The sequence below is a fragment of the Urocampus carinirostris genome, chromosome 12 (genome assembly GCF_059441175.1).
Source record: "Urocampus carinirostris isolate Australia breed hairy pipefish chromosome 12, RoL_Ucar_1.0, whole genome shotgun sequence".
NCBI lineage: Eukaryota > Metazoa > Chordata > Actinopteri > Syngnathiformes > Syngnathidae > Urocampus > Urocampus carinirostris.
In genome coordinates, this window is record NC_142360.1 from 33,349,100 (window position 1) to 33,373,724 (window position 24,625).

General features: G+C 39.1%; 2 protein-coding genes across 3 annotated transcripts in view; one reads left to right on the forward strand and one right to left on the reverse strand.

The window, feature by feature from the left end:
* Window positions 1–24,625, forward strand: part of bloc1s2 (biogenesis of lysosomal organelles complex 1 subunit 2) — a 281,661-nt gene that overhangs the window by 165,429 nt on the left and 91,607 nt on the right. The gene's annotated exons all lie outside the window — the stretch shown is intronic.
* The window catches only part of plpp3 (phospholipid phosphatase 3), a 53,857-nt gene that overhangs the window by 19,614 nt on the left and 9,618 nt on the right, over window positions 1–24,625 (reverse strand). Inside the window, exons 2-5 of one of the 2 annotated variants that reach the window (XM_088349700.1) lie at window positions 9,371–9,528; window positions 3,956–4,048; window positions 3,702–3,889; window positions 2,338–2,395 (exon numbers count right to left, since the gene is read on the reverse strand). In XM_088349700.1, the coding sequence (XP_088205826.1) occupies window positions 2,338–2,395; window positions 3,702–3,889; window positions 3,956–4,048; window positions 9,371–9,528 (497 nt within the window). Of the gene's footprint in view, window positions 1–2,337; window positions 2,396–3,701; window positions 3,890–3,955; window positions 4,049–9,370; window positions 9,529–9,776; window positions 9,932–24,625 lie in introns of both variants that reach the window. The other variant, XM_088349701.1, reaches the window with a different exon arrangement.

A 24,625-nucleotide genomic window follows, 5' to 3' on the forward strand; every position in this document is an offset into this window, starting at 1 on the left:
AGTCTCGCGGTTTCGTAAAGTCATCCAGACCCTTCCCGTAACATCTTCTCCCCGCTGCATTTCTGGTCGCTTTGTTTCAAAGAGCACATAAAATGAAAAGGCACACAAGAAAGAGGAAGGAATGAGGATCCTGGCTTGTTTTACACGCTCGTTTTTTTCCCTCCCCTCTTCTCATCTTCACGTCACCAGGCATATTTGCGGTCAGGACTGCAAATATCACACGCATGTTGTTTCTATTTGTCCCATAAATGTTTAGTTCTTTAACTGAAGGTCCTACGAGAGAAATAACCGGCTAGCACAGAGACGTACAGTGCAAAGATTGGGTTAAAAAAAAAAACACGAGTGGGTTTTTACGACAACCGCCAACGCAGCATCACCGGAGGATTTTTAAATTTCCGTTCCAACCGCATCAGGCGTTGATTGTTCCCTGGATTGAGATTGTTTTCCGGGTGGGCGGTTGGTCTTTTGTAGGGTTGACAGCCCGAACTTCGCTGAAGGTGTTCAAGTTCTTCTTTGGTAAAGAAATCAACGTGACTTGTTTTCCTGTGCGTGTTTTTACGCGCTTTATTAAATGTGTCATTCATTATAATAGAACAACAACATAATAATGAGTAGGCTGGCAATAGTTCGATTGGAAACAGATTATTTCCGGTATTCCGATTACCGTAAATTCCGGACTATAAGCCGCTACTTTTTTCCCTAACTTTCAACCTTCCGGCTTATTCAGTGATGCGGCCAATTTATGTAATTTTTTTAACGGCCGCTAGCGGCGCTCGAGTGTTGCTACCATTAACTGCCCTGTCTAAGCTATATTATTATTATTAAAGCTTTGAGAACTCTCTCGGTGTACCGTCTGTCTTTGTAAATATGTCTAACCCTTGTATAATATGTATTTGCAACTGTATATTTTTGTAATGTATTTTTTTTAATTTATTTTAGAAACTTATTCTGATATGTTTTGCACGGGTGAACGAAAAATGAGGGGCGGAACAAACGCGGGGTGCCGAGTTTAAGTGGGGACCGCTAAAGGTGAGGGACAGACAAGGAAAGAAGAGGGGGTAAAAATTTGGTTAAAGAAAAAGGAGTTGCGTGAGTAAATATGTTCATCTGATAATTTTTTCCACCCTTACCTTTGGAAATATACACTTTTTTCCTTGGATTACTTTCAACGGGACCCGGACTCTGCAGGTCTGCATCAAACCTTAAGTACCGGTATCATTTTCCGTTTATTTCGCCGGCTGTGATTTTTGGACTGTGGACCTTAATGAAGGACATTTAGTTTCAATTGCGGGACTAGAAGTCGGGTTTGGGTAAATTTTGTGTTTGTGTTACATGTTTAAATGTGGGCGCATGCGGCTTGTATACAGGTGCGGCTTGTGTATGTACAAAATCGGTTTTCCTCTTAAGATGTGGTGGGTGCGGCTTATAATCAGGTGCGCTCTATAGTCCGGAATTTACGGTACACGTGCATGTACTGTAAACGCATTGGTGTAATCCGATAACTTGGCACATGCGCAGTTTCTCTTATCCAAATTATTTGTTTGCCAAAAGCATTGTGGGAATTGTAGTACACAGATGAATTTTCCATGCAAAAGGCTTGTGTGCATTGGTCGGTTTCTTTTGATTTTTTCCCTCGCGGCGAAAATGTTGCAGGCAATATATAGTGGATGCTACTGTTGTATCCAACCATATATAGTGTAAGTTCATGCTTTTGGCAAGCCACGTTTAACAACATCAAGAATCAAGAGGAGACAAACCTGGTTCTTCGTTGACTTTGGTGAGTAACATAAATGAAAATATCCTTTCATAAATGTAAAAAGTTAAATGCAGAAACTACATCTAGTTAATTCACCTTTGTAATCTGAATACTCGCAAAATATGTTTGTTTATCTCTAGGTGGGCATGTAAAATATTCATTCTGATTGGCCCAAAAATAGCCTCTGATCCCAGTCGCACTACTTGGTGTATGTATACATAGTCAGTTTGTTGGCTCAGTAGTCAACAGCTGAACTTCCTGTAGAGTTTTGCCCCCACTTTGGTCCTAACTCTCCAACAAATAAAGGGGCAATTGTGTGTGCGTGTGTGTATGTTTGTGTATTTGGACTTGAGATTCCTTAAGAGTGCCGCGTTCACGTGGCCCCCTTAACAGGTGGACGGAGGGACAAAAGACCTGGGTCGGAAGTCCACCAGCAGCTGACTTAAAGAAAACAGGTGGTGTGTATCCTTCCATCTCCAGAAAAACAATGTTTACTTTCCCTCTTGCCTTTATCAAGGCAGCAACGACTCCTACCTACATGTTGGCAACAATTAATAAAGTAAGTTTCAACTGTGACTTACCGCCAAGTAGAGCATAGTGAACATGGAGAAGGAAGCATGCCCGGAGAAGAACGACTTCCTGTGGAGAGAAAGAGCACAGGTATTGGCAAAAGTCCAAGAGTCCCTGACCAAAGAAATCTAAACAAAGTCATGTAAGGATAAAGGAAAAGGGTTGTGATGCATTTGTTTAAATAAAATGTCAAATTGTTTTTGTCTTTCTTAGTTGCTTGACCTAATACTTATCTTAATCTAACCTGACCCCTTCAAAAAGGTTTCTAACCAAGTGGTTTAAAATGGGGCTTTCATGCATTCAAGCAGGGGTATCCAAACTACAGCACAAGGGCTATTTGCAACCCACCGACCACATTCAGCCGCCTGCATCGTATATTAAAAATTATACTTGCTCCTAAAAATATGTTTTAAACAAAGTACACTTTACAAATTAATTATCTAAAATTACCTAGGTGACATTTTTTTCCATTAAATTGATGATTTTTTTTAATCAATCATGAAGTTAAACATTTTTATATTGTTTGAAAAAAAAGAAGGAAAAAGCCCAGAGTTTGGTGTGTTTGGAAAAAAAAAATCAAAGAGGTTGAAAATTTGCTAGATTGTGAAATCAATATTAGGACTTTATGAGTTACATTTGAAACACTCAAACCTAGTCTTAAATATTTAACATATTTTACTGACTAACAGATGGTGGCTTTTGAGCAAGTCCTAAGCTATAGTTTTACATTTTTATTACAAGTAATTTTAAATTGTTCATCTTTTGCACATATTTTAATCAATAAACATGTACATGTGTTGTGTAGGATGTATTATTTAAAGATCACAGTCATTCAGATTGATGGATATAATCGATTTGATTATTTTGCTATATCATCTTGCCCAAAACAAAAGGAACTAGACTGATTTAAAATCCAAACATACTGTAAACTTTAACTTAGATTTAGCTATTCCTGAATTCTGGTTCTCACCATTTGCACAAAATTATATAATCCAGGGGCAGCACGGTGGGGCAGTAGTTAGCACGTGTGCGGCACAGTTCTAAGGGCTAGGTTCAAATCCGGCTGCCAACCTTCCTGTGCGGAGTTTGCATGTTCTCCCCGTGCTTGCGTGGGTTTCCTCCGGGCACTCCGGTTTTCTCCCACATTCCAAAAACATGCATTTCAGGTTAATTGAATGAGCGAGCGAATTGTCTGTCCCTGTGTGCCCTGTGACTGGCTGGCAGCCAGTTCAGGGTGTCCCCTGCCCTAGCCCGGAGATGGCTGGGATGGGCCCCAGCACCCCCGCGACCCTACTGAGGATAAGCAGTGCAGATAATGGATGGATGGATATATAATCCAGATTCTGTCCAATCAATCTGCTATTTTTTCACCCACCTCGCTTCCTGCACATCGCTATCCTTGCCGGTGCAGGTGTATTCGGTGATATAACCCAGCGAGCAGTTAATGGTGGCGAAGTCCGGCTTGCACACATCCAGGAAGTGCGGCCTCATGCGACCCACCGACACCTTGGCAATGTCCGTGAACGACTGGCTGACGGCGCATCCGAAGATAAACACGCCTATCTGCAGGACGGAGGCGCCTTATTCCAAGGTCACTTTCGCAGGCACGTGTAAAAGTCGAGGATTTACCTGCTTGTAGAAGGCCGCCACGTAAGGGTTTCCCACAAATGACTTTGTGCCCTCGTGCAGTTGGTGGATCCTGTAGGATTCGCCGATCACAATCTACAAAAGGGAAACTGGTTGATATCCATGGAAGTAGCAGATGTGGTAAGACTCATGCAAGACGAGACTCAAAATCAAATGACAGGAGAGTGATGACAACACAAAGACATACACATAGATACAATGAGCATGGCCTGCCTTTCCCTCAGGCAGTCTGGATGTGATGTGGGAATTAATAACGAGTGTTTGGGAAAGATGGGGCTTTTGATGAAGATGGAGGAAGCCAAAGGCGGAGGTGGAAGAAACCCCTTAGGTCTGTTTGAAGGTGTGGTTGGACCAAGCGGACAAAGAGCGTTTCACACACAGTTAAAAGCACTACTGTACAAAAAGTCTCAAGTCTTGGTTTAATATCTCTAGCAGGAATGCTCAGACTTTGATGGTGCTTAAATGGTACTAATGGTCTTAGCTGGAGTGAACAACCCACCTCCCTCCTCCTGATTGCCGCGTTATTCCAACTCAAGTAGTTTTACGTAGCCCAGGGCCCCATTAAAAAGGTCTCGTGTGTGCTTGGGGAGGCTTAGGTCTTAACTAGCCCTACGTCAATCACGTCAAACCCTCAGGGGGTGTTGGACGGACAGGCTGGCTCCTCTGTATCTTTAAAACCACATCCTATAGCGTAAGGGCTCCGGACTCTGACTTCTAGAGGATTGACTTGTCCATCTTGTCCAGGGTTACCCTCATATTGAGTACATATTTTAGACCTTTGTTTTTGTTTAATACTACTTAAGTGGTTCGCAACCATTTTTAAGCAATGTATTGTGCAATACCCCCCCTAACCTACAAAAGGCATTTTTTGTAGGAGTTAAGTGACCTCAATGTCTGATTAATCAGCTTCTGGAAGATTTAGGGATTTTCTCGTCTAGTATTATTTTTCCTACTTTATTATTTTTTACAAATTTTTCTTGTAAAATAAGAATGATTATCATCATCATTATAATTCTTGTAAAGACTTTTGGAGTGGGATTATTCTCGTATTTTACTTTATTTGCTGTTTTTTTAAGAAATATGAATTATTAACATTGTTTTACTAATTTATTAGGTTCAAACTCTGATATTTTTTCCTGTTACTATATTTGTTCACACATTTTCAGTCAAATAAGAATGATTATTTTTACCATTATAACTATTATTTTACAGGTTTTGGGGGTTCTAATTTCAAGTATGAATTTTCATATGATACTATTTTTAAACATATTTTTGTAGTAAAGTATTTGTTTTTTGTTTTCATTATTACTATATTATGGATTTGTATAGTCCTAAATTCGTTTTTTAAAAAAATTTTTAAAATAAAAATCTAAGTATTTCTATAGATTTTAAATATTAATAATAATAATACACTGCAAAATTCAAATAAGCACGATGTTGACGATGATGGTGATTATTTTGAGATTATAAAAGTCCCGGTAGGCAGATAAGATATTGGGGCAACTATAAACATTCAGTTTTCGTTTTTCTCTCTCAAATTCGTGTGAAGTGGACATGACTCTTTTTATAGATTTATCTAGGATGTTGGGCGACTCAGTGGGAATTCCCTCGTAGCTTGTAGTCAAAGGGTGGGCAAATCGATCCAAATTTTGATATTATCGATACGGAGCGACTACTTGGATCGGATCGAAACTAATTTCTTAACATCAATACTGTCTTCCCATTTTAACTATAACCCTCATAATGTTGTTCATGAGTCGCAATGCATTATAACTTTCAAATTCAAACCAATTGTGGTAACACTTTATTTGCAATACTCATTTTATTTGGAAAATATTTTGTAATTAAAGGACCGTATTTTCTGGACTATGAGGTGGTTATAAGACATACCTTCAAAAATACCCCTTTGTGAAAGATTTTCTTCCATATATAAGGCGCATCGAGTTGCAAGGGACATTGAATTAAAACAGAAGATAAACAATGTATTTCACAACTAAAATGAATTGATTCATTTATAAATGGTTATTGCATGCTGTAATAACGCATTATTTATCTACTGTATTTCCGTCTCTATAAAGGTGCACTGGGATAAGGCATACTTTTGAATCTCTGGCAAATGTGGGGTTTTTAGGTGCGCCTTATAGTCAGGATAATATGATGTTTTAGTTGTCTTGTTGATATTGTTATACAGTATTTGTATTTTTTTTTTTTTTGCATTGTTGCTTTCTTGACTTTTGCACAAAAACCAGTTGTTGTACATGAAGTATTTTATTTGTTATACTCTGAAAGGTTTTCACTATTTGCACTTTGACTTCATTTTCAAAATATTGTGCAATAGAAGGTATTACAGTTATCATATTGACTTGTATTTTGGTTAGAATACTGCTTTTTGGGTTTGACTCTCTTAACTTTTGTTCTTAGACAGTTGTAATAGAAATATTTTTTTAACACTGTTATTGATGCATTGTAGTGATTTCATAAAAAATAGACAAGTTTAGGCTGACTTTATCGTAATTATTATAATTATTATTATGAATAATTATAAAGTCAAGGGCGCAGATGTTCAATTATTCAATCATCATGATATTTCCAAGCAAAAAGTATCTGCATCGGATTGGTATTAATCAATACAAAAAATCCTAGTATCACACACCTCTCCCATCGGCATGGCAGCAGACAGTGCTAATGGAGCCCAGATGCTCAAGACGCGCCAACCCTGCCCGCATATGAAAGTGTAAAGGGGCGAAACTGTCATGAGCGCACCGTCTCCTGCTTTAAATAACCAGTTGAGCTGAGCTGGTGCTATATACAGTTTGCGTGCGTCTGGGTGTCTCGTTTGCGGAACTTTTGATAGGACGTTGTGCTGCAAAAATCAGCGAGACGGACCACGTGCCGCTAATTGACACGTATAAACCCAGCCGCATGTCATTATGGTTTGTTTCCACTAACCCTGACTCCCACTCGACAACAAAGTCTATGGAACAGGAGTTAAACCACAGAAACCAAGACTTTGCATCACGTGGACTTAGGGGCAACTCAAATAATTTGCTCTTGGGGGTCACATACGAGGGCAGCCGGGTCGAGAATATATGGGGGGGTTATGAGTCGGGGTCAGAAACTCATTAGAAAAAAACACTTTGGTGTTTGGTAAGCACTTGGTGATGAGTGAGGCAGGGGTTAGGGGTTTCTCTTGGGCAGTGGTTCTCAAATGGGGTTACGTGCAATTTGGAAATATATACTCACTAAAAAGACAAAGTTGAATACCTAAAATCCCAGTGTTAATATTTGACCACTAGATGGCACTGTATTGTCTTATGCGAGCAAAAAAACGTGCCACATAGCACAGCGTAGCAGCAAGTTGCCGGGCTATAGCAAATGTATATCGCTGTATTGTGTCGTACAGCTGAAAAAGAGTGATAAAAAGCACAAGCAATAAAATTAGCTATGTAGACTCAAAGTGACCAAATTACAGCATTTTTCTTCTCTTTTTTTGCCAAGTGATAAGTTTATTCTGTTTTTAATGTTGGTCTCCTGCAAAGGAGATTCAATTGAGGCCTGTTCATAATACATTTTACTATTATTGCGCACTGCTGTTCATTGTTTTAACTATCACATCATTGTCGCTATCACCAATCATGTTGCGGTTCTTCGATTTCAACACCATTTAGGGGGAATCTGATTTTGTAGTAAGCAATAAGAAAAAGGACTCAGTGGAGGGCCTTTAGAACAGGTTGTACTTTCTTATCTGAATGCTTCTCTCCCTGTCCTCCTTGCAAGTTCAAAATCAATTGAGAGCTTCTCTCCTTATTTTGAGTGTCTACTAAACTTTAAACTTTAAAACCACCCGTTTATAAGTTTTAGGTTTTTGGGACAAATACAGTAAAATAACACACAAAAATAGAACAAAAAAGAAAGTAAAAATAAATATTACGGTATACTTAATATTTAAACTAGTATTTCTTTTTGGAAATTATACTAAATTACACTGACCAAAAATAATTAGCACAGAATGATGCTTTTTTTAAGTTTAATTTGTGTAACCTATATTTTATCTGACAGACATTTTACCTTATTATATGACACTTAATTGAAACATAATTGAAACAAAATTGTCTTACCTAGCAGATGGTAGATTATAATGCTCATTTTAAGGACATGTCTTTCAATCTACATTAAAAAAATATTTGTTCAAATGAGAAAAAATGATAATAATTATAGTTTATATTATTTTATTTGAAGAAAAATTCAAGACAAATCATCAAAATATTTGTAAAAAAACAACAACAAACATTTAAAATTGGCAAAACTTTCGGCCAATCGAGTGAGCATGTATTTTTTTTCAGAGTGATGAAAAATGTTTGAGTACCACTGCTCTAGAGAAGCATATTAAAAACAAAAAGGTTGGATGATTCAATGTGAATGGAGTATGATCGAGGGAGTGTGAAAGGGGAAGTACATATAAAGCACATTTATGTGATAGGACTGCAATATAACACATTGGCAGAGATGGGACCAGGTGACACACGTCCAAATCTCATGTAAATCTCAGTAAACTAAATTTTGTCTGGGCGAGACGGGTCAAAGCTTTTCGGGTCAAAGCTTTTCTAAATTCAAGTCAAAAACTGTGATGCTAAGAAATATCAATGCAGCGATGCCCAGATTAACTTTTTCTAACCTTAAATTTAAAAAGAAGCATGAAACAATTCGTATTTTTAGATGGCTCCTTATTTACAAATGTATTAATAATTTGATTGATTTATTTTTATTTTATTTATCATTTAGTTCATTTGTTCATTCTTCATTCATGTATTATTTTATTTATTTATTCGAGCAAATATTAAAAGACCTTGACACAATAAATAATTTCAATTGTTTTTATCCATGGTTTAATCTCTCACCTGAAACATATCTCCGGGATTAGTTTCTGTCCGTTCATTATCTAAATCGTCTGTTAATGGTTTATTAAAAGTGAAATTGTGTTCCGAATTTCTTAGTGTCCGGTGTATTGTGGCTTTGACCTTAAAAAAAATATCTTAAAATAAAGAATAAATAAGAAATAAAACAGTTTTTAATGAAAAATCTTTGGGGAGGAGATACGCTTTGTTTGACAGCAACAATACTGAAAATTCAATAATTTAAAAATAATCATTATTTTTAAAATTCCTCAAAAAAACTTGTTGGTTACGGGTACATAGCGGAAAGTATTTTACAGAGGGTACATAAAAAACACTGGTCTAGAGAATCAGATCTTGTTTTCAAAACGGTCTGACTTGAGTTCACGTCAAATAAAAATGACTCCAGTTCCCATCTCTGCATACTAAACTAAAGTGGATCTTCTGTCATTTAATGAGGGGGGATAACAAAGAAAACAGAGGGGAGGCATTGAGGTCGACTTACAGAGATGATGGCAATAAGAATGCCAACACCGCAAAGCATGGCATCACTAATGGTGTCGCCCTCTTTTTGGGGGTAGCGGATGGACTCGTCCGAACAGTAAAACCCGCGCTGGTATGGCTTTATGGTGCTAGTCTCAATGATCAGGAAAGGCAGGCTAGCTACAAAACAGAGAGAGGGAGAGCAAGACAGGAAGAAGGAGAGAGAGAAAGAAAGCACCAGGTCAGTGACAAGGACATAAACAGGAGAAAGCACAAAGAGCACCCTGGCACACGTGGATCACGGGATATGGCAAAAGTGAGGGACCTCGAGATCCAATTCATTCCCTTTCAAGAAAGATTTTCAGACTCCCGTTTCCGCCCTTCGGTTCCCGGTGCAAGAGCGCTCGATGTGGCCTTGGGTCACTTACAGACACCGCGGGCAGTGTCAACCCAACAGAAGTGAGCACCGAGGAGGGCACGGTGCTGTTTTTGTAGCGGTAGGTCAGGTCGGGGTCGTCGCAGAAAAAGCCCCTCTGGTACGGCCGAATCGAGGTACGGTGCAGAACGAGGCTGGCCAGCATTGCTACATACACACATAAACACACACACACATGGATGGTGGATGATGACACACTCGTACCCATCTCTAGTCATCACCTGCTGCATGTTAACTCACCTGTGACCTGAAAGAAAAATGTTAAAATACCCCACAGTTGTGTGTAGGAGAGCGAATGAGAAGTTTACGCAGCAAACACTCTGCGGCTGCTCTGATGACAGGGCAACACTGAGCTGTTTACATTTTGGCAAAAGACCCCCTCCCTAAACTCCATACCAAGTCCGTACCACCCAGGCAGAGCAAATAGACACATCGGATACCAGACATGGGGACTTGAGACTTAGTGACTTGGACTCGAGTCGACTCGAGTCGCTGTTTTTATGACTTGTGACTTGACTTGGACTTGGCAATCTAAGACTCGGGACTTGACTTGTGACTTGACTTGCCCAAGAAAAAAATACTTGGGACTTACTTGGGACTTGAAGGTGAAGACTTGAGACTTACTTGAGACTTGCACATGTGTGACTTGGTCCCATGTCTGTCGGATACAGGGGGATCCATTATTGGAGACAAAGGATGCAAAAGTCAAAGATATTTCAGTCTAAAAGTGCTATTCTTAGTGACAACTTTATACTACAAGGACATTGATACAGACTTACACAGTATGGAGAGATAGGACTTAAATTGTGTAAATCAGAACCCAGCAAGCTTTTTGAAGCTGAGAGCTACTTTTTTGTTACTGAATAGCACAAAGGGCTACCAGTTTTATATGCATTTCTAAAATAACAAGTTATGTTATCAATATGTTCTTACTATGTTATTACTGCATTATCATGATTAGAAGTTGACCATCGGCCAAGCCAACCACTAAAACATCTGACTCGAATAAACGCATATCATTTTTGGCTGATTTCAAAAATAATTTTGGAAGAATTCCTCATGTAATTAAAGACATCGATCAACTCAATGATTTCTCATTCCATTTAGAAATCAAATTTCCTAGAAGATCACAGAAATCTATCAATGGTGTTTTGTCTGTATGACTCCTCTAATTTAGTGGTTCTTAAATGGGGATACTCTAAGGTACTTGGAGTTTGAAAATATTTCTTTAAATGTTTCATCAATGTAGAAAACCACAGTTACTGTTACTTATCCCTAATTTTAAAAAGGCAGATCGGCAGTTAATATTGCATTTTTTTTCTATATTTTCACTTCACTCTACATGCCTAATTTATAACAAACGATAATCAAAGAATTTTGCTCATTTTAATGACTATTTTTTTGACTTTGCGTCATTTTCACTTATCTTACTATTGAAATAAAAAGCTGATTTAAATTAAAAAAAGAAGGAAAATATTAAAAAATAATATTAACGTTAATATTTGGGGATATTTGAGGAAAGAAAGTTGAAAAATCGTTAACTAATACCTAAAATAAGCATTTTATTTTACTAGAAAATAAATGTTTTAAAATACAGGAAAAGTAAGGAAATATTTGTGATAATTTTACTTGTTGTAAAGTTTTTTTTCAACTTTATTTCCCCAATGTACTATACTTTTAATTGTTTTTTTCATTTAAAAAAAAACCAACAACACTTAAAGTAAGCATTTTATTTTCCTTAAACAATGTTTTGAATTTCTGTACAATAAGAACATATATTTATTTTTTATATTTCTTTAAGGATTGTTTTCCCTTCTGTACAATTTTTCTAAATTTAGACTGTTCTGAGTAAAATACATTTTCTGAGGATGTTTTCTAGAAGAAAAAATTAAAATGTATTTGTATTGAGACAAAGTATATAAGTTTAATGTAAAAAACACATAACTAACTCATTTATGTTACAGTCAGTTCAAGTAAAGTAAGTAATCCTAAAATAATATAAAAAAAGAAATCAAAAATCCAGAAAACTAATGATCAAAACAATAAAAAATGATACTTTCTTATACTTTAATGGAGGTACATTGATGAAAAGGTTTGAGAATACTGCTTCAAATGACAAATAAAGTCAGATCAGTAGGATATAATCCGCCAAGTCCATAACAAGGAAGAAAAATATAGAAAATGGATAAATCAAGACTTTGGATATTATTAACAACATCAGGCATGCAAACCTTGGCGTCAAACAGTAGGGAAGTTTCAAACCCATCAGGCATACCAATCGAAGCCCACCCAACTATGGAACATTTTTGCACACATATGGCACGCCAGCAACTCATAAATATACGAAGACACCGAGTCGTCCTGAAGACTCGCCAACATCTGACGCCAGGCAGCGTTCTCCTTCTTGTCTCTGAGATTAGGGTCAAAGTGGGAGGTTTCCCTCCCCCTTCCTTGCATGTTCCCACCTAATGAGGCTAAGAACCGCAATACAGATTTGGTTACTGGGGGCTGTCCTCAAAACACAGCAGCGACCACGTCTGAGAAGAAGAAAAAAAACAGCACATAGCAGAAGCAAGCCACTTGGCATTCCGTGATTTGACATCTGCTCCCACTTGGGGCAAAAATGCGTGGCCTCAGGTGTCGAGACTGACCGCTTACTTATTGATGAAGCCACTTCAATGCTTTGGACTCGTTTTTTTGTTTAAAGTGAAACCTTGTGGAAATGAGTTAAATGGAGTTTAGAACTGTTACCATAATAAACCTAAGGCTGGTGCATTGTTAAATAACGATTCGACCTTGATCAGGGGTGGGCGAAGTATGGCACTATACAATTATTTACAAGGAATACATACACACATAATGAATAACCCAAACTCTAATGGCAGAAAATTAAGCTATATAAACTTGTTTTCCTCTGAAAATAAGAATGGGAAAAAGTACCGCATTTATTTGTGTACAACACAAACTCGGCCTGAAATAAATATCTCAGCTGAAACTAAGCATTTGTAAGTGACAGTGTTTTTGAATACGGGCGGCCAAAGTTAAAATAATTTAATGACAATGTAAACTATAAACACAATGCGGATGTAAAATATACATTTACTTATTTAATGTCCTTTAAATACAAATTCATCATCAGGTACACCAAAAAGTTGTTGCCCGCGTCGTGCTTTTTTGCGTTTATTCAAATCTTTGAGGACATTCGTCTCTCTGGTACTGTGAAAAAAAATAGTTTGGTCTAGTGGATAAGGTTTGGCACTCTCACCTCTGTGACCTGGGTTCAATTCCAAATGTATCCAACATTCTGCGATTGTGTTCAGCTGCAAAAATACGCTATCATAAAACGTCATGTATAACGCATACCCAAACCTTGAGTTCTTTTACGTAAAAAACAAAAAACAAAAAACGATTTATGCACGAATAAATACAGTAATTAAACCAAGCAAAGCGGTCTTATCTAACAGTTGGTAAATCGTTTAATCCTTCCATTTTTTATAATTCTTTTTGAATCCAGGTAAAAAGTGTTTTTTTAAATGGCAAACTAATTATCTAACATTTGCTTGAATGTGTAGTTTTCATTTTCAGAGTATTTTTTTCTTTCTTATTTCAATCAATGAACAAGAAGGAATATAACAGAAGAACTGAAAGGCTCACTAAGTCATATTTGACTACGATACGTCGCTGGATTGTGTAGTGCAACTGAAAACGAGTGCTACAATGCTTTAGGAAGAACACAAATTACCAAGACTCAATGTGACCAAACCACACCATTTTTCTTTAAAAAAAGCACATCCCAGCCATCCTTGGGCAGTGGGCAGGGGACACCCTGAACTGGTTGCCAGCCAGTCGCAGGGCACACAGGGACAGACAATTCGCTCATTGACATCTAAGGACAATTTGGACCGGCCAATTAACCTGAAATGCATGTCTTTGGAACGTGGGAGGAAACTGGAGTGCCCGGAGGAAACCCACGCAAGCACGGGGAGAACATGCAAACTCCACGCAAGAGGTTCGATATCATGACCTCAGAACTGCGCCGCCCCACTAGGAGAATATGTCTCCCAAATATTGAAAATATATTTTTCAAATTAGGGGGTTGTGAGTACCAATATCAGGTACTGGTAAAAGCAAGTCTCAGTCTTGTCTTCATTTAACAATCAGCAACCTGAAATTAAAAGGCTATTAAATACCCATTAACTACATACAATCTTAAAGATATTTCTTTAAAAATATCTGTCTTCTTTTGCTAAGGGAAGGGAATTTTATAAACTATTAGTATTGTTTCAAAGTCTACACAAGACATAGGTATTGGTATTGGTCTGCAATAGGCAGAAATTAATAGTTCTTCAAAAACACAGATGCGGCTCAACCAAATTCCGTTCACCCCTGACCTGGACCGGTCCACCTTTTTTCCAAAATATCAAAATCATGGGGCAGCACGGCGGCGCAGTGGTTAGCGCGTGTGCGGCACAGTTCTAAGGTCTTGGGAACCTCCTGCGTGGGTTCAAATCCAGCTCCAGACTTCCTGTGCGGAGTTTGTATGTTCTCCCCGTGCTTGCGTGGGTTTCCTCCGGGCACTCCGGTTTCCTCCCACATTACGAAAACATGCATTTCAGGTGGATTGGCCGGTCCAAAAATTGTCCCTAGGTGTGAATGAGCGAGTGAGTTGTCAGTCCCCGTGTGCCCTGCGATTGGCTGGCAACCAGTTCAGGGTGTCCCCTGCCCACTGCCCGGAGATGGCTGGGATGGGCTCCAGCCCCCCGCAACCCTAATGAGGATAAGCTGTACGGCTAATGAGTTGAGATGAGATCAAAACCATGACAACATCACGAGGCAGCTGAGCTATTTTCACTCCACAACAAAAAACGATAACATTTCAAAAGCCACTTTGAAAATTAGGTGTCGATTTCATCTATCGGTGAAAAACTCCATGTGCTCCGGAGCACCGTGTGATCATCTGAAGCTTGGGAGCCTTAGGGGTCAAGTGTTTATAACGTCTTGGGGGAAACGTGTCAAAGGTGCAGCAGATGCAACGGGCACCTGCGCAAACAGGGCTCAGTTCTTGGAGGGGGCTTCCTCGGGGTCTGGGGCCAAACTTTGATGCTGACTTAGGAAGAAGGGATTCCGGTGTGGATATTTACGCCAGTCATTTAGCTTAATGCCCGAGTGAACTTGGCAGCGCTTTAATACCTTAAACGCAGTGAAAACACCAGTGGGCGGTGCGCTAATGCCCAGCGCAAAGCTAGTGCCGCTGGGTAAACACTCATCACGAGTTGAATGGTTTTCTTCTGTATGGTGGTGTGAGGGGAAAGGGTTGGGATTGGGGGTGAGGGGCATTCACATGCTAATTCTGAGAAGGGAAAGAAGGTTAGCGGCTTAGTAGTCATGAGAAACACACGCTAACTGATGCTAAGTGATGCAAGCATAGCATGGGAAACATAGTAGCAGATTCTAGATCAAACGCAATTGCAAGCTTTTGACAAAGAATGTAAAACTATTGTCCAAGAGCATCTTTAAAGGCAAAGAATGAAGAAATTGTGGAGCGTTTGACCTGAATGCTTCAAAATAAAGGTAGAAATGACAAGAAAAATAGTGTGGTTTTGTCCCTGTAGTTTGTATTCTTCCATGTGCTTTGTAGAACTCGATTTCAGTTGCACTAAAGACTACAGTGACATCTAGTGGTCAAATATTACACAGTGTCCTATTAAAAAAGAACAGCAACTGTCTCTAGCTTGAGTATTTTTCATGATTCAATAGTATAATAAAAGTAATTTTAATGTTCCTTTGAATCATGTTGCTAGCTTAATGAATGAAGCTTGCGCTGCTACCTCTTCAGTTGCTCTGCTGGCCTGCCTCATTTGCTGCAGAAAGAAATAACGTTACAGCAAGGGCCAGGAACTAAAAATTAAACAGAATAGGCCCTTTGAATACAATCTAATAATCTTGCAGCTTTTTGAGATCACTTTAACGTCATTGAAGCTCTAATATGGTCAAATCATTGACAACTGGTAGGGAGTAAAAAGTACCGTAAATTCCGGACTATATGCCGCTACTTTTTCCCCAAACGTTCAACCCTGCGGCTTATTCAGTGATGCGGCCAATTTATGTAATTTTTCTAACGGCCGCCAGCGGCGCTCGAGTACAAGAGGTAAGATTTAGACCGCTGGAATATATGCGCCGAGGAAGACTGCAACTTCTAAGCTTGTGCACAAATTAAATTAGCGTAAACTTACCCTCATCATGCAAATTGCAAAAAGAAAGGCACATGACCCAGCTTTCAAGCTAAAAGCAATCGAGCAATCCGATAAAGAAGGAAACAGAGCTATTGCACGTAAACTTTACTGTGCGAGCGTGTTGCTAGCGTGTTTTGGAATAAGGGAGCGTGGGAGCGTGGGACGACGTCTATATGACAAAGGTTCTTTCCGATACTGAGGAAGGCGACTTTGATGGCGTCAGTTACAAGGACGAAGATGAGGATGGTTTACCGTGAATTTTACAAATACGGTATATTTTTTTAACAGACCCATTTACTGTATTGCGAGCGTGTTGCTAGCGTGTTGCTACCTGTCACAGTCGCAGTTTGGAAAGAAAGTTATATTATTATTATTAAAGCTTTGAAAACTCTCTCAGTGTACCGTCTTTCTTTGTAAATATGTGTAACCATGTATAATATGTATTTGCAACTGTATATTTTTGTAATGTATTTATTTTAGAGACTTATTCTGATATGTTTTCCATGGGCGAATCAAAAAGAAGGGGCGAAAACAACGGGGGCTGACGGGAACTGGAGTAAAGGTGAGACGTGTTTTTGGACACAGCGGACAATAGTGGATATATATTTTTCCCACCCTTACCTTTGGAAATATAGACTTTTTTTCCTTGGATTACTTTCAACGGGACCTGGACTCTGCAGGTCTGCATCAAACCTTAAGTAACGGTATCATTTTCCGATTATTTTGCCTGCTGTGGTTTTTAGACTGTGTACTTTATATGCAGTTACAATCGTGGGACTTAAAGTCAGGTTTGGGTTACTTTTGTGATTGTGTTACATGTTTTAATGTGGGCGCATGCGGCTTATATATAGGTGCGGTTTGTGTAAGTACAAAAGCGGTTATCCTCTTAAAATGTGGTGGGTGCGGCTTATAATCAGGTGCGCTCTATAGTCCGGAATTTACGGTACACATTCTGTTTCCTGAATTTGGGACCTTCTTAAGAGGTACAGATGTAAATTTGTGTGTGTGCGCACCCCACTTTTACTTCTGCCATTTGCTTCCTGTAGGGAGAAGAAATATGACCCCCATTGTTGAGATAAAGTGCGAGCGGCCTATTCAAAGTCCGCTGACCTGGACTGAGTAGAAGAGCAATGAGGGGAGTGACAGAGAGCGCGTTCAAGGGGCACTGGGGGGAAGAGGTAGGTCACCTTGTTGGCAGAAGCCCGCTGTGCGTCAGTGAATTAAAAACAGTGAGCTTTACAAGACAAGTCACGAGGTCAGTAGTGTTTGGTGACAGTCCAGATTCTCCTGGGTGAGAATGAGCTTGAAAACAGTCGGTTCTCTCACCGCTGTGGTCCATGACGGCGCCATAATTCTTTATGGCAGGGCCTGACGAAAGACAAGTTTGGAAACAAGCGAGGTGGGCGGTGGGTCCGGTCGTGGAAAAGTTCTATTAGTCTTATCAGATACGGTCATGCGTTTCTTGCTTTATGTTCGTGAGAGGAAAACATTCTGGACCATTTTACATTACTCACACTATGCGACCTAATACGGAGAAGGCGGAGAGGACGAGGTATTGGGGGGGAGGCATTTCTCTGACTGCTTGAAGTGGTGTTTATATGCACAGGTCACGGCTGGGTCTTTGAGCCTGTGTGACTCCCGTCCACTCAAAATCCAATCACATGCTTCCTGTGCTGAAAAAAAGCAGATTACAGCTTTGCCTGTTTGGATCATGGTTCAATTTTGGTGCCTCCAACTATTTAATGAGCTTTTGCAATGAACTTTCTTCCAATAATGCCTTCGCAAGAGGGAAAAGAGCGACAATTACCAATGTAACTCTTTTTAACAATCGATAAGAGTTGATTAACTCCACTGTCTACGGTTCTTTCTTGTTTACATTCACCACTCAACAAGTAGCCCCCATTTATTTTTCTGTATTATAAGAAAGAACTGGCGTTTTATGACTTTAGAATGCAAACTGATCGTAATCTGAGTCACACATCAACCAATGTTCCGTTCCTACCCTGACCCAACGTGCACTACAGGCCGAGTTTGTTTACTTGTTATATGAAAGCGAGAGTCAGGCAGATTACATAGACTGTGCCAGTTTGATTGGCTTTGGGGTTAATTTTGGTAAAGAGAGAGTCCGATTAGCGACATGGCGCACTCCCAGGTCTCAAACTGTTTATCCTACAGACACAAAGAAAAAGATAATAGGTTAGATAATCGTGGGTTACGTCTAAACAGTGAGGTTTGTGACTCCAAAAATGAATTCCAGGCACAATCTTATGATAGCTGACAGTTACTTTAGCACCCTTTACTTGAGTTAGCAGTTTGCTAATACTCCCAAACAAGTCTCTGCGCTGTCTATGAAAAAATACAGAACAGATTTATAAAATGAACATAGATTGCCTGTCTCTGAGGTTTATACTGCCGTAGTTGAATTGCTTATCATGTTGCTTGTTGACCATTTTCTCCATATAAAAAACATTTCGGTAGCCAGAAAGAATACTATTTGAGTGTTCATCAACAATGCTTTTTTTGCGATTAAAGCAGTGCCGACTGGTGGGTTGCCAAATTTTAAATCACATTATTTTTCAAGTTTACCTGCATTGCCAAGCAATTCCGAGCGTGACTTGAGTATTTAACCAATTCAAAGAGCGGTATCTGAGGCAGATACCTCAAAAGTGACAACAGTAATGTGATTTATAAAATCCCCCTTTTTTTAAACTCAGGGTCAACAGGATATGGGGCATCTTTGCTACCGACACACTTGGTTCCGCTAATTCGTAGACTAATTGCACACACTTGTCGGTCCATGTGAGTTAATTCACCAAGTGACACTACACTAATAGAGAGGAGGGTAGTATCAGAGTACATTTACTCCGTTACATTTACTTGAGTAAGTTTTGGGAAATTTTGTACTTCCAGGGGTACTTTTAAATCCCTATACTTTTACTTTTACAGTACTTGAGTAAATTTGTGAAGAAAAAAATGGTACTTTTACTCCGCTACTTTAGGCAACATTCGTTACTTCGTTCCATAATAAATACCCTCCACGTAAATACGCTCCTGTCTGTCTCTGCTAAGGCGCATTTATTTTGACGCAGAACACCGCCAGGCTCTTCCATGTTTAACCGATCAAACATAAAGGGAAGGTTAACGTAGATGGGAGGCCAATTCACTAAATCTTCCTCCAATGAAACTTTGCCCTCTTTTCAAGGAATCAATAACCCGTCGTTCGCAGAGAAAAATAAACCAATAATTATTATTATTTATTTAATTTGAGGTCGCTTGTAAGGCTTTTAACTTGAACAAGAAAGTTTCATCCCATCTCCTTTAGAACATCATCAACTCCTTAACCCCCACACATCCCAACTGGTCTAGCACATGATACGCAAGCTAGTGTGTGGTTTTGTGAGTCATTGTGCCTCGGCTTTCGTACATACCGGTACAGATCCATCACAACCAGGCCCGTCCCAGTCCCTGGAGGAAACCCGACATATAGTACTTCCAGCAATTCAACGTCTTTCTACTGCAACGTAAACACTAGAGCATAACACTTTGGGTATTGGATGATGCTATTATATTTGAGAGTAACAACGTGAGATGAGGACAAAGGAAATTAGGGGGATTTTATAGGAAATCATACAAATGTAAAAGTGGAATTCTTGCTGATGAGGTTCGCAGCTGTAGTTTTCAAACAGAAAAGCTACAGCTTGGGGATATCCGGAATCATTTATCTTAAATTGTTATGTAAAATAATTCTGTTTATATCAATAGCATGGCTGCTTTATTGTTCACTTCAAATTAAGGATTTGATGGTGAAGTCAGTTTTTAGGGATGTTTAACCTTAATCAGAAATATTTTGGCCACTGCACCAGTGATACTAGGAAAGACATTCCACATTGCTAGCCCAATAACACTTTTTGGCAACACAGTTTTGTGAACTAAATAAATCATGATACTTTGCAGAGCTGAGTCAACAGGAGCACATGGCGGAGATATGTGAGATGTACATTACATGACAAGCTAGTGTTAGTGCTGCTGCTAGTTCGTGCAAAAACATAATACTGATCTTTTTGTGCTATTAAATGTAATTTTTCCCTTTGATTATTTAAATTCAGTAAACACTGGAGCGTGTGTACAGTAAGATCAAACATCTAGTTGGATCCGGCCATCTCTGTCTGTCCCTCACCACCTCATACACCCCTCCTCCAGAGGAAAACAAAGCCTATACAACAAGGACAGTACAAACATCTTCTTTGTTCCTTTATCTCTTTGTTTTCTTTATCCTCACTGTAAAATGTGGACCTGGAGTGCCACGTCCTATTTCGTTGTCACAATATATCCCATGTTGTAACAATGACAATAAAGGTATATTCTATTTTTATTCTATTTCTAATGTGACTTCTTTGCACAAGGACAACCTCCACACAGTATTGTGTTAACATTATTACATTCATACATTATAACAAAAAATATTGCTTGCTATACCATGTATATATATGTGATTAATTATACAATAAGTTGATAGTTTGATTTTCTTTCATCGGGTGAACTATTTTAGTTTGCAAAAAGTGTTCTTGGGTATTTGAAACATTTGAAATGATTGCCAAATGCCAATTATGAGATTAGGTTGATTATGGCCAGAAGACCGTAAAATGAAATAAAAGTTTTCAACAAAGGCTTTGTTTTTTGTTGTCGTTGTAAGAATTGCAAACATTTATTTTGTTTATATTTTAAAGAGTCCAAAAGTGCTGGGATTTACAGTAGTAGCTCAGGAGTTAAAAGTGCTCCTCTTGGGATCAAGAGATCGCGGGTTCGATTCCCAGCTCCTCCGATTTATATGTTGAAGTGTCCTTGGGCAAGACACTGAATCCCTAATAATGAATCTACTAATTGTGGACTGAGCAATTCGGAAAACGCTGGACTGAGCAATTCGGAAAAACGCTGGACTGTGAAATGCAATATCAAACATTCGGGAACTCTGTTTGACCCTCACAACAACCCCCCCCCCCGCCGAGGACAACAAAGTCAGTTAGTATTTTGTTCCTTGTTTCTTTGTTTCCTTATCCTCACTGTAAATGTGGTACTGGAGTCGTCCAATTTCGTTGTCACAGCATATCCCATGTTGTAACAATGACAATAAAGGCATATTCTATTCTATTCTATTCTAATGCCCCCGATGAGGCTGCTATTGATCAGTTAGTGTGTGTAAAAGGGAAAAAGTCTTCGTTGACTTGAAAAGCGCTATATAAATGAAAAACATTTACACTTGTTTTGATGATGAGATGAACCCCTTGCAAGGGGTCCTAGGATGCAAAAAGGACTGCCAATGTCCCTGCATGCCAAACTGAGCTCGCTGGCTGATCTTTGTCAATGCTGTTAAGGCATCAATACAGCCTGTGCTCATCTTGCCTCAAGTACAATGGGATTAGCTTTGAGCGGATCTCCGTCAAATCCCTGCCTACTTTTTTGACTTGCTTTTAGAGTCGCTGACCTTTGGTCACGCTACATTTGTGTTTTGGAAATGTATTTTGATTAGCGTATTTTCTGGAGTACAAATCACTTCTGATTATAAGTCGCACCAGTAAAAAATTACATAACTAAGAAGGAAAAAAAAACATATATAAGTCACACCCAGAGTATAGGTAGCATTTTTGGGAATTTGAGTTCGTAAAATTCAACACCAAAAACATACATGTCATCTTGAAAGGCGAGTTAAAATAAAAATAAAATAGAGAACAACAGGCTGAATAAGTGTATGGTATCTTAACGTTACATGGCTGGCATGCCTGGTAATGTCAGTAACAACCAGGGTTGGGTAGGGTTACTTTAACTTGATTAATTTCAATTACTTTTGGATGACTCCAATACCAAATATGCTAATAAAAGACAAAATAAACTAAATATGAATAAAATGACTAAATTTTGTGCAGGTTTGGGGAGTAACGGAATACACGGAACGGCAAAAATGATGTTGGCAAGCTGTTTGAATTTATTTTCATTTTGTTTCTGTCGCATTTTATGTTAGTTTTGCCGGAGATCAAAGAGATCAAAGCCAGGAGAGAAAGCTTACCATGTGTTGTGAGTCATGATTTTATTCATATTTAGTTTTTTTTGTCTTTTATTAGCATATTTGGTATTGGAGTTATCCAAAAGTAATTGAAAGTAATCAAGTTAAAGTAACCCTACCCAACCCTGGTAACAACGTAACATATTAAGAGTAATTCAGATAACTCTAACATAAAGAACATGCTTACCAAACTATCAGTTTCACTCCAAATCACTAAATCCAATAAAATCTTCATCCTCAGTGTCACTTTTAAACAACTCTACCAACTCGGGAGTTTAGACAATGCGCCGCTTCCTCTACCCCGTCGCGTACGTCAGACTCATCTACCGTTTTCTGCTCCATATTTCGCTGTTTGCAGGTTGTAATCTGCAGAATATGATTTTTTTTATCCGCGCCATTTTTGTTCAGCTCCCTCTCAGTTGTTTTATAAATAACCGCCAATGTCGAAATGATCAACGCAAGCGTAGAGCACCCTCTTGCGGTTTAGTGTAAAAATAACATATGCAATGGTTCATAATTTCACACACATGTCTCACCAGAGTATATGTCGCACCCGCAACCTAACTGTTAAAAAAACGGACTTATCGTCAGGAAAATACAATATATAATACATGTAATAGAAATTTTAACCAGGGTATGCGATGAACAGTCAATACGGCTTGTGAGGAGGATGCAAAAGCGTGAACAAGTAGAACCCCAAAGATGGTAAAGGTGGGTGATGTGACACGCATACTGGATTTCCACAGAAATGCACCCGTGTCACTAAGTCTCGGTTTTGTCTTTGTGTGGGCCCATGTGGGTCACAAGAGTGGATGGCTGTGGGTTCACTGCAAAGATTTTCCCCCGCAAACCTTTTTAAGATGCTCACCGCTTAATTTTTCCGCAGTCAAAAACACAAACCCTGGCATACTGCAAACAAACTCCAGGCTGTATTTGCACACATTCATCGCGGTTGACTTACAGGAAAATGAATATGTTTGAGTGATCCTACTATCAGATTTTTTTTTGATGTCTGTATAAACCCAAGTGACAAATGTTCTTCACAAACACAATTTCAAAACTTAAAATTAAAAATAAGAGATCACTGTGATCAGAATGTCACATTTCTGAATTGTGCTACTTGGGAACGGACCAACTGGAATTGTGTCGCTTGTGTCGCAGTCTAAATCCAGCCTTTGTTTCCTAATATGTGTCACACACGAAAAATCACAACACACATACAGCACAGTGGCACCGTGGCTGAGGTCAGCAAAGTGGCCTACAGACTCAATCCCTGTTCTGCCCCTCCCTCAATGTGGAAATCTGGGGCCCGCTAAAGCAGCATGTGCTTATCCAGAGAGATTTTATTCACAGGAATAATTTCTGGGGTTTTTTCAAGCAGGCATATGCCTGGACACCCTTGAGAAGGCTTCCAGAAGCAGGTTCCTGTATTGCTGTTGGCTTGTGGGCAGACTTCTTTAAACATGACAAATGTATGAAAAGAAAAAAAAACAACATTTGATTGTTTCTGTGAAAATGGAATGTCTCTGGAGGGAAATTGCATTCCTCAAATAAGGAATAAAACTAGATTGTGGTTCATTTACATAATAACCACTCTGGTTTCTTCGTATAAGCTACAATCTTCCTGGCCAAGTAAAGCTCCTACTTTTAATTGACAGGCAATATCTGTAAGGCGAAAACAGTTTTTCGGCACAACATATAATTTGCTAGGATGGGTCAGGATCCACAGCCACTTACAAGTAACACACAATGTTTTTATTCCTCCAGGCACCACACATTCACTTCTGATACCTCGAGTTTAAGTGATTTTGTTATCTTTCTGGTGTTTTTCCACTTGTCCCTTCCACAGAGCTCTGTTTCTATGTGTAAAGTTTTTTTGCACACACTTGCTGGCAGGAGGCCAGTTTGCCAACAAGTGGAAAATGATGACCACGTTACCAAACAAAGTCAAAAATTGCATTATCCCTGACAAGCTACGTCCACGCTTGCTCTTGAGATTCAGCCCGCTGAAGCTTACACTTGTAGTTTTTCAATGCAGAGGAGAATCCTTGCTACTGTTATGCTTATGCCTGCTGTTGAGACATGCCCTAGGGTTGTGATCCACTTCACTCTGTGTTGAGATTCTTCCTGCAAATAGGTATAGACTAGCTGGTGAGCTCCAGATTAAGTTAATGTACACACTTGCAAGCAAGATCAAGCCAATTATTCTGAAAAATTGATTGCACAGTTGTGTATGCACTTGGCAGTAGTATTGGTCTGGAGGTTTTTGGCTCAATTTGCTTAAAACCGGTCCACTTGTTGAAGGACAAAGATGTGAGCTCAACTATTTACTGCTAACTAGTCCAGTGAGGATCAGCACAATAGAAAATAATTGCAAAGGTTTTTGAAACACACTTAAACGGTTTCAAATTTTAAAATCAATGCATAAAACGTATATAATAAGATTCCCCTGCTGCTGTTTAGTCGGAAATCAGATCCGATCCCCCTCGTTAGGGTGCCTGGGTGGTATTTATAAGGCCTTTAAAAAAAGATCTGCTCATCAGCGGGCCA